The sequence below is a fragment of the Euprymna scolopes genome, chromosome 26 (assembly GCF_053919585.1).
Source record: "Euprymna scolopes isolate OS-2025 chromosome 26, ASM5391958v1, whole genome shotgun sequence".
Classification (NCBI taxonomy): Eukaryota; Metazoa; Mollusca; class Cephalopoda; order Sepiida; family Sepiolidae; genus Euprymna; species Euprymna scolopes.
In genome coordinates, this window is record NC_136507.1 from 63,897,626 (window position 1) to 63,916,237 (window position 18,612).

Consider the following 18,612-nt stretch of genomic DNA (forward strand, 5'->3'; position numbering starts at 1 on the left):
TCCAACGATTTGTTTACACAAATGGCAGTTTGTATATCACTTCCCAATATGCTCAACCCAAGATAAGGAGCATTATAGTCATCCACATACAGTACTGTTTCGCTGTTTCACAGCTCATCAGTGCGGCTACAGGCAACTACCTCAAGCCAGGATCGAAACCCGACAGCCCAAATGACAGTCAAGGCTTCTCACCATTGCAGCTGCTGCTGTGTGGCTAATGAATTAACGATGTTTTGACATCGTCCAAATGCCTCCGCTCGATTTGTTTACGCAAAGAGCGTCGCTTAATATGCTAATGGCAGTTTGTATATCACTTCCCAATATGCTCAACCCAGGATAGGGAGCATTATAGTCATCCACACACACACACATATATACATATACATATACATATATATATATATATATATATATATATATATATATATATATATATATATATATATATATATATATAATATTAGTCGCTATACATAGAGGACCGGTGACTCTTCGGTGTCCTGATTTAATAAATGATGTTTTTTTTTTTTTTTTACGCCAAAATTTATTACGCCATAAGGGAATTCTTCCCGATAACTTTAACATGTTTTTGTGGATGACGTCAACGCTTCGTGATGTCACGTATTGTGCACAGACACAAACAAGCAAACAAAAAGAATCCGCAGTTTTAGTAATGCCGAAACCTATTTTACTGTAAATAATTTTCGACCGTACTTTAAAATATTAACAAATTGTGACCTTTATCGACATTTATTTATAGCTCCCACCCCCAACTTTATTTTATTTGCGAATCATTTCCGAAAATTAAAAATCAACCGCATTGTGAACAAAATAAAAAATCTTTTTATTTTTTTAATTATTATTTATTGTTTATTTCATATTTTAGTCAAATATAAGCTTTTCCTTCCGGTCCAAACTCTTCTTCCAAAATCTCAAGTGTTTATTTCAGATTTATTTTGCCGGCGAGCAAACCTGGATTTTATCGTCGACATTTTGAAAGTGTTGCTTTTTGCTTAGACGCCGAAAAGATATATTTTCTTCTTTAAGTAAATTTTGTCATTTTTTGGTGCATCGTTAGTTAAAAAAAGATTTCGATAAAAACAATTTTGAGATTCAGAAAAAAAAAAGAAAATGAATCAATTTTTATGAAAATGACACTTTAAAAGGGAATTTAACTTGTGATATGTTTTTTTTTCTTTTCTTTTCATTGTTCGTAAAATGTATAAAAAAAGACAAGACAAAATAAGAACGAGTCCGTTAAGTGCGGTCATTCGTTCTTCGCGTTTAGCGATGAAAATGCTATTTTAAACGAAAGTGTGACAGACCAACCGACCGGGCCTCTCAAGGAAACGCGAGGAGACGTCTATAAATTGTAACAAAAAATAAAGTAGACAATATAGAAAAAAAAAATAATGTGACGGACTTACCTATCGATGTACTGGACCTCATTCTATACATACATAAAAAAACAACAAAATCCTGATCTTTAATAATTATATATATATATATATATATGTGTGTGTGTGTGTGTGAACACTCACACACAACTAAAACAGACATCCTTGTGAATTTGAAAGGATTGGTGTTCTTGAAAACCGAACTTTTTTTTTTTTCAAATTTTTACTCCAAACAAAAACTTAACGGTGAACTATCACAACATGATAGTTGAAATTCTTTGGTTTGAATCGTGACCCCTCCACTTTTTTTTTTTTTTTTTTTTCGTGGTGCTAAAAAAATGGTCAGAACTGTCTCACCTGGCAAATTAAGTCGTGCTCAATCTGAACTCGATATGCGGCTACCATCGATGAAACTTCATCTGCCCCGGCGACCGCACACTGGAATGTTTACCCTTTCACACGCTAAAAACAGGTAAAAATCATTCACATTTCGCCCCATTCTAACATTATTTTTTTTTTATTATCTTCTCTAAGTAATATATATCTTTCTTTTGGCTTCTTGTTCTTACCAGATTCCAGGACAATAACTAATCTGATCTGGTGAAGTATTCAGCTGAATGCTGTCAGTTGAAATATATATATATATATATATATATATATATATATATATATAATCTTGCTTTTAAAATATAATTATCCACTGACACGTGTTTCGTCGTCTACGACTCATCAGAGTGGCTGAATCTAATGAGATTCAACATCGGGACCCCATAGATAGCCCAGGGCTAGAGGTTTAGGGTTCTATCTCACGCTACTGCTGGATGTATCGCGATTTATGTAGATGTTATTTATTTGTTTTTGTTTGCGATACTATTGAATGAATTCAATTGTTTATACGTAAGTGCATTTATTACCTAAATGTGAGTTGGGAATAATTTTCCCTTCTATCTTTCCCTTTAATCACATTGGTACCTCCAAAAGGGGAGCGGCATATATATTGTTTTTAAAATATAATTATCTACTGACACGTGTTTCGTCATCTACGACGCATCAGAGTGGCTGAATCTTGCGGGATTCGAAATCAGGACCCCGTGGAAATAAGCCTAAACCAATACCACAGTCGCATGAGATAGGCCAGTTGTAGAGGTTTAGGCTTCTTCGAACAGAATAAACATTTTACATTAAATAAAAACGCTAAAAACTTATCCAGTTAGGTAGAAAAGTAACTTGCTTTTTATAACATGTATTTGTTATATATTTGTTTTTGTTTTTTTGAATCTATGTGTGTTGTAAAACAAACCTAATAAACACTGATCAAATATTCAAAATAAGGGTTTTCGATGTCCAAATCAGATGCACTTAATGCAGCTATACATTGGCTCATACTACAAATAGTGCAACTTACACAAGTAATGTTGAACCAGGTAGCATCACTTAGATTTATTCTTGTGCAGGAATCCGTTAAGATCAAGCGATCACAAGAAATTGCTCAACTGATGAGAGGAACATTAATACTTCTCACTTCTTTATAAACGTAACGTTTGAGAGGTAAAGAAGTTTAGTTGAACACTTTGATATCTATGTATCGCGTACGGGGTTCAAGTGCCGGTCCCACGAAGGAGTACCTTGCTTTCTGAGATTTTACACTGAAGTGAAATTAATAAGCGCTCGATGTCTGCTTGTTTGTAAACAAAATAGCAGCTCAAGCACTGTTAAGCGATGGACAACGGCTTTTATTTAATATGCATTGGATGAGTCATTTGCGAGCACCGATCTATAGTCCTGTGGTTAGAGCTGCCGACTGTCAACGCGATGGTTGTAGGTTCGATCCACAGCTAGGGAAATAATTTTCCCCAACAACCATCGTAGAACGCATGTATTCGTTCAAAAGCTTAACCTGGATTTCACCTTTTCCTTGAATTATCTTTCTCTAAGCGACGTCTCCTACATGCCTACAGGACAACATGTCTCCAGTCGGACAACATCACTAGGTGTGTCAGAAATTTCGTGAAAAATATTGAATAATTCCACCCCGTCTTTCCAAGCTTATAACTCCTCGAAAAATGTAATTCAAGCCCTAATTTTTTTTTTCAATTAAAGGAGCAATGACCAAGGTTTCATTAAAAAAAAACAAAAAACAAAAAAAAAAAACATGGTTTAAAAAAAAAGAAGGTTTTAAACTTCGGACTTCGGTAAATTTCTAAAAAAAAAACACTACTTTTTTGTTGTTTTAAATTTGAATATATTATTTATTGATCTTTTATCTTCAATTTGTGATATATAACACTTTGGTGAGTAAATTAATTATTTACTTTTTGATAGACATTTCAAAATGGAAGGCGTGAATTAATTCGATCCCCTCTCTTTCCAAGCTTATAACTACTCGGAAAATGTAATTCAAGCCCTAATTTTTTTTTAATTAAAGGAGCAAGGACCAAGGTTTCATTTAAAAAAAAAACAAACAAAAGAAAAAACAAACAACGTGGTTAAAAAAAATGTTTTAAACTTCGGACTTTATAGGTAAATTTCTAAAAACACAACTTTTTTTTGTTTTAAATTTAAATATATTATTTATTGATCTTTTATCTTCAGTTTGTGATATATAAAACTTTGGTGAGTAAATAAATTATTTACTTTTTAATAAACACTTGAAAATGGGGGGTGCGAATTTAAAAAAAACGTTTGTCTAAAATATTATACTCAGTTTATTGGAAAGAGCATAAAATTTCACATTGACCATGAAAATATCGTAAAAATTGAATCAATAGAAAAATTTTGATAGATTTTTAAAGTTTAAAAATTCAAAAATACTGAGCTCGTAAAATTCATTACTGTTTTGTCAAAAATAAAAAAAATATTATTTCTATTACTTTTAAAACAACTTTAATAGTTTATTTTGGAAGTATAATCCATAAAGAAAATAAACAACCCACTTTTAAAGAGAAATTACGAGTTTTTTTTATATTTTATTCGCAGTTTCGTGTTAGGGGTGTAAAAAATTCCTACAAAAATTCTAATGCACCTACAACATCACGTAAATACGGTGAGTTATTGATAATATCGTTAATTGATCGATTTGTTAGGTTTTGAATTTATTTTTGCTTTTAAATTAGCCAAATTCCTTAAAAACTAGTTTTTGTGTTTAAAAAGAATCTTCAAAGGTTGTTTTTGTGTCAAAATGAAATTTGTTTACTAAATAAATATTTTTAATAAGAAAACAAAACAAAATAAAACCTATCCAATAACGATTAAAATATTGAATTCCAGTGTCTGTCTGTCTGTCTGTCTGTCGGTCTGTCTGTCTCTCTCTCTCTCTCTCTCTCTTTCTCGATACCTAATTTGCTATTTCTCTCTCTTTCTCTTTATCTCTATCTAGCTCGCTCTCGTGCGTGCTGTATCTTTCTCTCGTTCTTTGTCTTGGTCTCCCCTCCCTCTCGGCTCTGTTATTTCTTCTCTCTCTCTCTCTCTCTGTCCTTTTCTCTCTATATATCTTTCCCTCTCCCTCTTTCTAAATTGTTCATGGTCGCATCATCAAACCAAGGAGAGGCCATAATAATAAAACCAACTTTTCACCTTAACATTCTATTCATTTGAAATTTTTGAACTTTTATTTATTTTTTTATTTTTTCTTTAAAATCATCTCATTGTTTATATTGTACGTCTAAGGACTGTTGGCCCATCTGCGATATTTGTGTACCGTCTACGTTTTGGTTGAAGTGAGACACTCCCCTCCTCCCTTCCCAAACTTAGTAAATGGGGACAATAGTAATGGAATCCCCAAAATTCAGACGAAAAGCGTTCATGTTTGCTCATCCAATTTGCCACCAGCGTTATGGCTACAGATTTACGATTAAATAGCCGCGCACGCGTGTCTGCAATTTAGTCCTATGGAACATGGGTCTCCAAACTACGGCCTGCAAATCAGATCCAATACCCCGAAGTCTTTAATCCGGTTCGTTTTGAAACGTAAAAATAGTCAGGATTGTTTTAAATTGAAATGTGAAAAAAAAAAAAAATAATAATGTGGTGGTTTTTATTTTTGATAAGAAAATTATTCGAAGAATGAGGTTTTGGAGAACCAGTTTCACTAAAAAGCAAAGTTAATGGGCAAAATAGTATAATATATACGTCTAGATTATTATTATTATTATTATTATTATTATTATTATTATTATTATTATTATTATTATTATTATGATGATGATGATGTGGAGGTCTGCATAGCTCTAAAATGTCAGCAATATGGCTCCCAGTTCAAAAACTTTGGAGACCGTTGATTAAAGTCACTATAAACGGCTCACAGGTCATGTATATTTTCTGCTTTAATAGATAACACCATCCTTTTTGTTACGTCAACATTTATGAGCTCATTAAAGATCTCTTGCTATAGAAGATATAACCAGACGGCTCAATTACTAGTTCAAGAGCATAATAATTCAAACCGAAAATGATGCAATTTAAAAACGAATAGAATCATTTATTATTGTTATTTTTTAGAAGCCGAGACTTTCGACATCTAAAAATAGCTTCCTCGGAGCAAGGCTTCTTTCGTTTCCTTTTCCTCATGTTATTGTTGGTATTAAATCCTAGGGGCGTGTCGAGCCTATCGCACCAGACGTTAGTTTGATCTTCCATCGATACCTTAAGTTTTATGGAAATAGTAAAAACTCAGCCTGTTGAAGAATCTGTTACATTTGGAGTTTTCGGTGTTTTCGTGAAATCGAAGATATCCTGTGTCTCGATACATCTTCTATCATTATATGTAATCAGTTTTTTAAAATAGTCAACCATGTAGGAGCTTATTCGTGACCAGACACACACACGCACACAGACATTTAGCTTATATATATATATATATATATATATATATATATATATATATATATATATATATATATATATATATATTTCTTTTACTCTGTTTGTCTATTCCACTTTTTTTTTTTTTCGGAAGTTACGGAACTGATTAGGATGAAATTTGTATGGACCTTTGTTATAATGAGGTGCAGTGAACTAAGTATAATGATATCCGTTCGATCCACAATTAGGGATTAGTATTTAATACAAAAATGAGCACAAATTTAACCATATTCAGCCATCAATTTGGCATAAATCACCCAATCAGTCAACGGACTATAACTTTTGAACGTTTAAAAAGGTCTAATATATAAATATATATGCATATATGAAGTTCACAAGCAATTTTTTTGTGAAGAAGAGTTTTATTCATTCCATCCGACCTTAAAATATGCCAAGAGAAAAGAGGTGTCTCAGAGACTACTGAGAATTTGGGAAACCTTTTATCACTTCAGACTCTAAGGAACACAATCACCTATTTTTGCCAGTGAGTGATCACTAGTAATGATTTGAGCGAGAACTCCTAGTAAGAAAAAAAAATAATCTGATTTTTTTTTTTTTTTTTTTTTTTTTAGATTTGTTTTTGTTTTGTAATTGTTTCTTCTTTATCAGCCGGAAGACACATTAGTGTTCCGGATGTGAGTTTTTCTTTTTGCCAAGAATCTGACATACGAACACATGCAGAGAGATTCCGTCGTTTTTTTTTTTTTGTTTTTTTTGTCTGTTTTTTTCTTCTTTTTGTCTGTGGATGGTTCAGTAGTTTGACCTGGACCACATCCAGGCTTCAAACTGCAGACATATCAAAAGTAAGCCTTATATGGGTCACTCCCGCCATTTGCCTCTAGAGATATGCAGAGTGGAGCAAGAAATTATAATCTTAGTAAATTACGAAAGACAGAAAAAATTAATTTATACAAGTCGGCATAGTACGATGTTTTTGACTTGCAGGATTCTGCTGTTATTTCTTTCACAGATTTATATATATATATATATATATATATATATATATACTAGCAAAAGTACCCGTCGTTGACCGAGTTCAAAAACAGCCTACAGAAAATGGACTCTGATTTATGAAAGTATGATAGGTTATGAAAAGGAAGGGTTGTAAATTTGGGTTGAATTTGGGGGTATCAAAACCAAAGCAAAATATGATGAAAGTAAAAATAAAACTCCATAATTTATTATACCATACCTGTTCACACTGAAACACTTATCACAATATTCTGTGGATCTATATTAAAAAAAAAAACTTGTTAAACTTTGTGACATATTTCCTTTATATGGAGGTCAGGCGCGAACGAACACCCCATAATTTTATTAAACCATATTTGTTCAAACTGAACCATAATTATCAAAGTATACTTATGCAGATAGATATGAAAAGTTTTTATTAAAGTTTGTGCCTATTTCCATACTTTGTGGACCAGGCGCGAACGCAGACCCCATAATTTTAATGAATCACTGTTCTGCCAGATCAAAATACCCATTCCTGTGTCTCGATAATCTTCTATCATTATATGTTAAAATGTTATTTACTATAATAATTATTAAATACCTACAGACAGTAGTGTTTCATTCTTCCGGGAATCCTCAATGTAGGGCGTCACGATTAACACCGGTCGAGATATTTGAACCCGGCAACGAAGGTATCTCTGACTCCATTAGCAAGGACCAAATCCTATTCGGCCACCGTTAACCGCGAAAAATATTGTTGAAATTAAAGATTTTTTTTCAAACGTTTTTAACGTCTGTCAGGGTGATCTAATCATTATATGATGATCTGCACGCGCACACGCGCGCGCACACACACACACACACACACACACACATATATATATATATATATATATATATATATATATATATATAAACAAGTATTTATGAGAGGAACTACGTGGTGGTTGCCAAGATCCATAACTGAAGGTGTTACTTTGAAACATGATGAACTCATGTAGTTAATCCGCCGTCACCTCTCAATTCCAAATAAATTTATTTCTGGGAGAAGCTTAGTTGCTTTGTAGCTACCCTATGACTATCCAGTTCGAAACTGCATAAAAAGAATGACCATAGAATTGATTTTAATGGATTATTTCACATGGCTTATTATTAAGAAAGATGTGTTGCACGTTTATTGATGAAAATGTACTTGCTCATTCTACTCTGTGTTTTCAGCGAAGAAAATACTGTCTAGAACATGCATGGCAAAAAAAAAACGACCGACGGACAATGCCTCTTAAAAAGGTGTGAGAACGTATGTAGAAGAATAAAGTTCTGTATTTTTTTTTATACATTATAGACAAATTAGGCACAAGGCCATTCAAAAGTGTGGGGGTAATGGGTTTTATTGGTCATCCTTGGTCTCAAATGCTAAAAATTATTTATCCTACTCTTAACTAGAAATATCTCAGTTACCACATAAGATAAACTCAAATTTGCAAAAGTTTTATTCAATTATTTACACTAATAATATTTCATTGGCGATACCGCACTTTGATCTTAGCCAGAAGGTCGTAGCCGTAAAGCAGTGAAACCAAATACTTGACTGAATCATTTGCAACATTTGGAAATATGGGCTTTCGTAGGCTGATTAGCCAATATGGCCGACTGATGCTGACATCACGTGGTAATTTAAAATTGCGAAATCCGGATATAGGAACGAAATACGTTTTTATAGTTTTTGACGCAAAAAAAAAAGATAATAATAATAAAAATAAAATAAATTTTGCGTCTTTTTCAGACATTTTTTTACCGAAATCTTTTGCATTTAACAAGAATTTAAATAAAAGAAAGAAAATAACAAATGGAAAGGAAAGTTTTTACTATGTTTTTTTTTTATATATATATATTATTGCGAAATGCGGATATAAGAATATAAAGTAAATAAATTTTGTTATTTAAAATAAATGTAATTATTTAAAATAAAACAGTATATGAAGTAAATGAAACAATTATTTGGAAATAGTTACAGCACTAGGTGTATCAGAATTTTTGTAGGAATTTTTGACACCCCTAACACGAAACTGCGAATAAAATAAAAAAAAAAATCGTAATTTCTCTTTTGAAAGTGGGTTGTTTATTTTCTTTATGGATGATACTTCCAAAATAAACTATTAAAGTTGTTTTAAAAGTAATAGAAATATATATATATATATATATATATATATATATATATATATATATATATATATATATTTAAAACTAATGAAATTAATTCAATTTTACGAGCTCAGTATTTTTGAATTTTTAAACTTTAAAAATCTATCAAAATTTTTCTATTGATTCAATTTTTACGATATTTTCAGAGTCAATGTGAAATTTTACCCTCTTTCCAATAAACCGATTATAATATTTTAGACCAGGGGTCACCAAACTTTTTTCACAGTGGGCCGGATAACTGAAAGAATGACGAGCGCGGGCCGCATAATCATTCTGTTCAATACTTGCAAGCCAGAACGAAAGCTCTGGGAAAAAAGACGAAAAACTAAGTTTGGCATTCCATGTTAATCAAAAAACAAAGACAACCAACATTTTATTTACTAAAAAGTTTTCAAAGAAGACGACGTAAATAGTAATTCTAAATTTTTTCCACTTAGTTCTTTCATAAGTAAAATAAAAAGTTTTTCAGTTTGACGTTGGCATGTCTTTTCTAAGAAATTTAGTTAAGAATGATATTTCTATTATTTTTAAAAAATTTTCAAATATCCTATTTTTTTGATTGAACTTTGCACACCTTTGAGATAAATGAATAAGTCGATGAAAAATTGCAAGAATCTTTTTTTTTTTAAACATCATTGGCAAATCTATTTTTTTAAGATAAACAACCTTCTCGAAAAGGTCTTAAAGCGACGGAAACCATGGTGACGTCAGAGCGTAGGCGGAGCTACCACGAGCCGAGGAAGCGACGTCAGTTCAACGTCGACGGGCCTGGTGAACTGACGTCGCGGGCCGGATTCGGCCCGTGGGCCGTAGTTTGGTGACCCTTGTTTTAGACAAACGTTTTTTTTTTAATTCACGCCCCCCCCCATTTTGAAATGTCTATTAAAAAGTAAATAATTAATTTACTCACCAAAGTTTTATATATCACAAATTGAAGATAAAAGTTTAAAACAAAAAAGAAGTGTTTTTTTTAGAAATTTACCTGTAAAGTCCGAAGCTTAAAACCTTATTTAAAAAAAAAAACAAAAAAAACACGTTGTTTGTTTTTTCTTTTGTTTTTTTTTTATTTTTATGAAACCTTGGTCCTTGCTCCTTTAATTGAAAAAACAAATTAGGGTTTGAATTACATTTTTCGAGTAGTTGTAAGCTTGGAAAGACGGGGTCGAATTATTCAATATTTATCACGAAATTTCTGACACACCTATTACACTACACTTTCGTTTCATATTTTATTTCACATTGTCTTATTTCTGAAGTTAAAGAACAGGAAGTTGCAACTACTTAAAAAAAATAAATAAATGTTATTCTTAAAAAACTAAAACTTGAAAATAATTAAAATAATATTTCTTCAAAATATAAAATATACAAAAAACTAATCTCATGATGAACATTTTTTGTATTATTCGATAAAAACATGTAGTCACATATACTTTTTCGTTTGCTGTCAAGTTTTCTTTCATTCAAATTCTCATTAAACGCAAAAGATTTTTGTCTGATAAAGAAAAGACGTAAAACGTTGGGGTTATTTCTTTCGTTAAAAATTTTTTAAACGTTTTTCGTTCCTATGTCCACATTTTGCAATTTTAAATTACCACGTGACGTCAGCATAGATCGGTCATCTTGGCTAATCAACCTGGCTCATATTGCCGAATATTTTTATTTTTGGCATGAAATAACCCCAAAAGGGTCGGTATTACTGCCAAACAACAAAAACCAAAACAAACCCAAACCTCATTTTTTTTTCTTCTTTACTGATTTGGTTTTAATAACAGGAGCGCCCTACTCTCAGTTCGTTTCTTTGTAACATACGGAGGTTTACTAACAAACGAGAAAGGGAGGGTGGTAGGTTCTATGGTCCAGGCCTCTCGTGATCGGAGGAGGGGTGGCGATCTTTTTCTTTTGGTCAACAGTTAAAAACAATGAACGCCTTTCATTGTTGTCAGTTGTAATAAGAAGTAAACACTTAACTCTCATGTATCTGCAACGCCGCCTGGCAGACGACCTACATTCAACTATCTCTGTAATTTCGACAGTTAAAAGCTCATCCTTGCTCGACCTAGTTAAATAAAATAAATAACACGCTATAGCTTATTTATGGCCGCTTCTATGGTTTCATATCCTGCCATTTTCCTGCATACGAAACTGGGAATCAGGATTGTTGCACTTTGCAAGTATTTTATTCTGCGGATTGGCATGTTTCACTCCTTAGCCAACCAAATCTTGTAAACAGAACTTGTGTGTGTGTGTATATATATATATATATATATATATATATATATATATATATATATATATATATATATATATATATATATATATATATATATAATAAAACTGAGGTTATTGTTTTCCAGAGAGTAAGTTACCAATGAAGTTTAACGAGGTAAATACAGGAATGCTCAATACTGAAGTAGTGGACGGCCATTAACACAAGAATTAGGACCATTAACACAACTAGGCCATAGAACAATGCCATTAACACAAGAATTGAAGGAAATTAAGTGACTATGTCGGCGTGCAAACATAGTAAGCAATTAGAAAATAATCAACGACCGGAAGTCGGAATGTTAGCTTTACGCTAAAGTTGACAGATTTTTGTGTGTGTGTGTGTGTGTGTGTGTGTGTGTGTGTGTGTTTTATAACGGTTACCATATCGACTATAAATAGATTTCTATATTGCATTAAATTCCATACTAGATCTGCTTAATAGGCAATTGTCACCCAACATATGCGCTGCTGCTTAGAGTGGTCTTACTCTCCACCGTTCTTTTCTGTCTATAATTTTTACTTCGTCCCACCATGGTAGATGGCACACCCTTTATCTCTATATGTGGTCGACTTTTTAACATGTCCACGTATTTTCCGGTGTTTTCATAATCTTACTTTTGGTCGACGACGTGTTTCACTTTGCATATTTTTCCATATTTACATAGAATTGCATATACGCAGTTCTTAGTCATGATTTTTCCGTACAGGGCTTGACTTGCACAAAATGCTTTCGCAAAGAGTTGAATCGCTCCTAAATATTGTTCTGATATCATATGGATTACATATTCTTTTTTTTTTCTCTCGGCAAAACTTAATCAGACGATATACAAACTGTGGTGAGTTTTCGACGAGTATTCTTTGATGCCTGGTCTACGTTTTTTGGAGCTGGTGTCATGCTCTCTATGTACGGCACAATCACGTGGATACACCGGTTTTCGCCAGATCACCGAAGTTAAGCAACGTTGAGCCTGGCCAATACCAGATGGGTGACCTTTTGGGAAGGCTAGGCGCTGTATGTACCTTCTGGGAAGGTTGGGCGTTGGGCCAGCACACTCACCCTGTAAAAACAACTCCTCGCTACGAAAACATCTACAAAGTTGTAGATGGCCTATACCCCCCCCCCAGGGGCTCAAGGGCTATGGATGGTCATGCTCTCTGGATAGTTGTTTCGCTAGAACGTTTCTCTTAAACTGCCCGTCTCCTCTTGATATGCATTGCAATTAGTGCAGTTAGTTTGGAATTTATACAACGGACGATTCCTTTCTTTACATCACACGGATGATGAGAGTTGAAATTTGTATTAATATCAAGTAAAAGTTGGATAAAGTACTAAGCAAAAGTCAGTTCTATGTGACACCTTTTCTGCGATACTAAAAATACAATTTCGAATTACTTGAGACTTCTTTCCGGTCATGACGTGCTGAACGAGAGTATACTACCCCTGTGTATAAAATAAAGGGCTCCATTCGAAATTCCGTGCAGATTCTTGAGTTGGATAAGCGACACCTGAAGAAGGCTGTAGATTAGACAGGCCAAAATAATGATAGAATAATAGAGAATAGCAATAGACTGAATCATCCAAATAATTCACACACACACACACACACACACACACATATATATATATATATATATATAAATATATATATATATATATATATATATATATATATATAGGATAAAAGATCAATAATTGTGACATTATAAACCAGCTTCAAAATGAGAAACAAAACAAAATTTGATTTTGTTTTGTTTCTCATTTTGAAGCTGATTTATATTTTCACAATTATTGATCTTTTATCCTCTGCATTAATATAGCTCTAGGTAAATACACCTATCAAGTTTACCATATATCCACAGTACTGCAGGCATAGCACTTTTAAAGTATTCATACATGAACAAAAATTTTGTTCTTTTAGACTTTTGATCTATTATTCTGTCTGTTTGTCTCTCTCTCTCTCTCACTATATATATATATATATATATATATATATATATATATATATATATATATATATATACAGGGTGTCCGTAAAGTTACTATACAGTCTTATTGTTTTATTGTATTATATTTGTATTAATAGTTAATATTTATTTTTGTGTAGCTGTAGGGTGTCTGTATAGTAACTTGTAAGACTGTATAGTAACTTTACGGACACCCTGTGTATATATATATATATATATATATATATATATATATATATATATATATATATATATATATATTTCTTGAAGTTTTACGTTTGGATTTTACCGTCACTGGATTTTTTTATCTTCCACCAGACTATCCATTCATGTGTAATCACCTTTTTCTTCATCATATTCCCTCTGCTTCACTTTTTTTGTTTTCAAGTAAGATCTTTGACTTACTTGTTGTTTCATCAAATAATTCTGCGTGCAAAATCTGATCCCGCATTTTTCTAATTCCTACCCTCTCACGTGAAGGAAAGTATTTCTTCGAAACTCTCCGGATTAAGGACTATCCACCTATCTAGTGTTTCCTTTTCAGATTAAATATGTTTTTAACTCATTTCAAAGTGTGTTTTTTAACATATTTTATTAACTGTTTGCTCATATATATATAATCTTTATAATAGAACGTTAGATACATGTTTGAAGTCGCATAAACATAGAATCAAGAATCTGGTATGCGTGAAAGTGTCAGTCACCATGTGTTGTTGATTCTATATTTACTCTATGTAAACTTATATTTCAATTTAACATTTTGTCGGAAATTATTGCTGATAAATTGAACCTCACCAGATCGTATTTTCATATTTTTTTATGTTGAGCCATGACTTGAGTAGAAGTCCTAAGTAATTTGCAATTGTATTTTTCAGTCATCCACACCGAGAATTGAACCTTCCACCTTCAGGAGAATATCACTTTTACAATTGATTTTTGCAAGTGCCCTAACCATTGCGCCACGGATCCTTGCGAAAACGTTGTGAAAATGACACTCAAGATGAGAACAGTAGACCGAAGAATCCAAATAATTCGAATAAACAGTATTTTTAAAAAAAATTATTCTTAAATGTCAACGTGTCTTTTTGAATTCTTCCTAGATTTATTTTTCTACTTATAAATTAATCATAGAACTAAAAATCGTTTTAAAAAAAAATCAATCTTTCTTGCTTTCTATTTAAACATGGAAGCTTATCAAAGAGAAAACGTACGAATTTTGCTGAAAGCGAAAGTTCCAGTCTGAACCAATCAAAATTTAGATAGAAAAACAAATCTGTTTTATATTTCATTTTTGTTTTTCTCTAAGAATTTATAAAATGACGGTAAAAATTTATAAATGAAAGATATCTAACGCAAAGATATCTTGTCGGAATTTCAATGTAACACTCAAATAGCAATACATCATACTACATTCGAACAAGTTTTTTTTGTGTTTGTTTTTTGTTTGTTTCACTCTGTTATTGCCACAAATGTTTTTATTTATTTTCTAAAAATTCTTATTTCTGCTAAGAAAGCTATTAGTATGACGATTAACCAGAATCAATTAAAGGGAAGTTATCATGTGCAATTATACTGGGTTATCTTTACTGTGGACTTATATATATATAAACTAGATTTGTAGTCCGTTGAAAGCGGACAAAAGTCAAAGCCTGTTGACTTAGAATGAGTACTTTGTCAAATTGATACTTGAATATGGTTAAATTTGTGCTCATTTTTTGCATTAAATACTAATCCGTATTAATCTTTAGATGTGCATCGAAGGGATATCGTAATACTTAGTTCGCTGCATCTTACAACAGAGCTCTGTGCAAAATTTTAGCTAGATGTGTCCCAGTAGTTTCCAAGAAAACGTGGAACAGGCAGACGTAGAGAAATATAATATAGATTATTAAAGTTCAAGTGTATCTATGTACGTTTTTTTCAAGTCAACATAACTCATACAATATTTTTTCTTATCTATGTAATATTATTCTTGTTTCTTCCTTAATTAGTCCGTACGTTACGCTTTGAAAAAGGCTAAATACAATGTTTAAAGGCTGAACTGCGTAAAAAAGAAATGGCTAAATTCACGAAAATTGGCTCTAAAAAGCCTATCTTGCAACCTGGACAAGAGCCTCGTTTTCGAATACCGTGATATTATATGATTATTGTTGTAATGACGTGAGAAAAGAATTCTTAGTAATTTCAACGTGCAGTGGTTCATCATCAAATAAAGAAATCGGCAAAACGTTACATAAAAAAGGGGAAATTCGAAAGAAACAAAGAAAAAAAATAACGTTGTCTGCCAAGAGTTGCTGGAGTGGAGGAGCACATTAAAGATTGTCTCTTACAATGTGATTTTATTATTTGTATTAAACTATGTAGCACAATATTACTTTCTGAGTACTTAATTCATCTCATTTGGATGAGTTGTATATTTAAAAATATAATGGACACTATTTTAATAGAAATGTTAATAAACTCATATTTGCTGCGTATTAAAAAAAATTTTTTTTTGCGTTATCCAGAAAAATATCAGGTTTATTGAAACATATTTGTTGATTAAATAAATTTCTCATTCCATGGAATTTCCACGGGTCCTGCTAGTTTGTGAAACGATTAACGAAAAAAAACTACTAAAGCGAATTTTATATTTTAATTCTTATTTCACAATGCATTTTTCACAAAATAATTCGATTAGAAAATGAAATCCACCAAAATTTCTGCCTTTTCAAATATAACCTTTGTGAATCCTTTCTTTTGTAAAACGACCCCCTTCTTTTTATGGTGAAAGACAAGTCTTATACAGCAACACATTCCAAAATTACCATCACATGTGACGTTGGGTATCTTGGGTTGGATGATGTGGATGAGTCAGGGGGGGGGTCAGATTGACCATCGCTTTTCTTTTTTTTTTTTTAAATAAAAATCAGATGGAGCTTAAAGTCAGCAAATGTTATTTATACCTGTCATACGGCTGGAAGATGTGACACAAGGGTCGGAGGGTCAGCAAACGTATTCTTTCAAACACCATTAAAGTATTCCGTTCTACTGCATCATCTCTGGTACTGCCAGCTCAGGTTGTCTGAAGATATCGGCTTCCTGACCTAAAGTGCACCAAAAATTAATGTTAGATTATTTTCATTTGCAAAACTCAGTCATGTTCTGCAAAGTAAAAACAAAGACAATTCGTAAAGAACTTGAAGCACCTTTCCAACCTTTCAGTAATTTATATCAATCCTTTTCGGATTCATGTAAAATAAAACGGTGAAACCAAACACCATAAATAAATATTTGAAGATATAAAGAATTTAAAGCATAAATTCTCTCTTTTTTTTTTCTTTTTTTTTTTTCAAAATGACTGGATTCGGTATTATTAACCCGAAAAATGTTGATATGCCGTAAAACAAAACAACCAAATTAAGCACCACCGCCACCATCCCGTTTTCCTCACTCTCCCCCATATTACCCTACCTTTCCAATCCCCCTTTCTCACTTATATCGTTTACCCTAGCTCTTCACATTCTACCCCTCTCTTGTATTTCTCTTTGTCTTTTTTTTTTTTTTTTTTTTTTTCATTCCAACCATCCATCTCTCTTGAACCATCCCATTTTTTTTCTCTTGTTTGTCTGGATTTCATTAACCGTGCATCGTTTGTCAACAGTTGCTTCGTTCGTTCGAACTTTCTTGCAAACGTGGGGTGGGTGAAGGTGGGGCCGTCCCGTCTCGCCCCCTTTCCCTCCTCCACCCTAACCCCAAAGTTTATTACCGACGATAAAGTGCCAAAACTGACTATTCTTTCTATGTTTACCCAAGAATTCGTTTGGACATTTTACAAACGGAACTAATACATTCTGTTTTAATCTTTGTTTTTGTTTTCTTTGTTTTTTTTTGTTTTGTTTTTTTTTTTTGTTTTTTTTTTTACATCATGTTAGAGTTATCTGGCATTACCTTGACTCAAAAATAGTTTTAAAAATTTCCGAAGTCTTTCATGATTACCAGTTGAGCGTCCTCCGTTGACATAACGCGTCGCAAAATACGGGGCTACTAATAAAACAGAAAATTTTAGGAAAAAATCGACTTTATTCATCAACATGTTCTCGTTCTTGTAGTCTTTCAAGACTGAGCGGAGGCTTCCATATATATATATATATATATATATATATATATATATATATATATATATATATATATATGTTGAATGATCAACGAATGTTTAACACTCCCATATTTTTATTGTCATCAAAATCCTTGAAATCAGCCATTTTTTCAAGCAAATCGATTGGTTGCCTGCTCTAGCCGGGAACTCACCGCGGTGCACTTAGAGGAAGCTTCATATACCTCCCCACAGTGGCTTAGTCTACAATACATTGTAGTCTTCATTGCACTGTAAAGAACCTACTGTTGATTTTATGAAATTATTTTTATACATGATCGCTTAAATTAAAGTTTACAAAGCAAGAATTAACTATCATGCTTCAAGTGTGCTCTAAACATAAAAATTCATTACGAACTCGCCCCTGTCATATCCAAGAGTCTACTGTCGATTTTATATGCCTAGCCTTTCTGCTTGTGCGTTTATAATGGCTTTTAAGTGTAAAATGAAAAAGTCAAGTATCATGGCTCAGTTGTATTTTAAACAGAAACATTTATTTCGGACGCGCCCCTGTCATATCAAAGAACTTACTATTGATTTTATATACCAGGCTTTTCGACTTGTGTGGTAATAAAACTTCTCAAATACACATGTGATGTTAGGCTGTGTAAGGTGTTAACTTGGTCAAAATCGCCCGTTCCTTCTTTCATTCGGAATTTCATTTTTTTTTTTTTTTTTTTTATATATATATCGATACTTATGAAAGAGATTCTGATACAAAACTTATATAAGAACTCTGTCAGATACGTAAAGTACATTTGTGCGAAATTTTATAAAAAAAAAATCGGACCAGCCGTTTCGGAGTCCATAGGTGATGGACTCACATACACA

General features: G+C 32.4%; 1 protein-coding gene across 24 annotated transcripts in view; it reads left to right on the plus strand.

Annotated features, from left to right (window-relative positions):
• The window catches only part of LOC145248122 (disabled homolog 2-interacting protein-like), a 1,344,959-nt gene that overhangs the window by 890,626 nt on the left and 435,721 nt on the right, over nucleotides 1-18,612 (plus strand). Inside the window, exon 1 of one of the 24 annotated variants that reach the window (XM_080109933.1) lies at nucleotides 1,517-1,869. The exons of the other annotated variants lie outside the window; for them this stretch is intronic. Coding sequence (XP_079966059.1) covers nucleotides 1,736-1,869 — 134 coding nt within the window. The 5' untranslated portion in view covers nucleotides 1,517-1,735. Of the gene's footprint in view, nucleotides 1-1,516; nucleotides 1,870-18,612 lie in introns of those variants that run through there. 24 annotated transcript variants of the gene reach the window in all.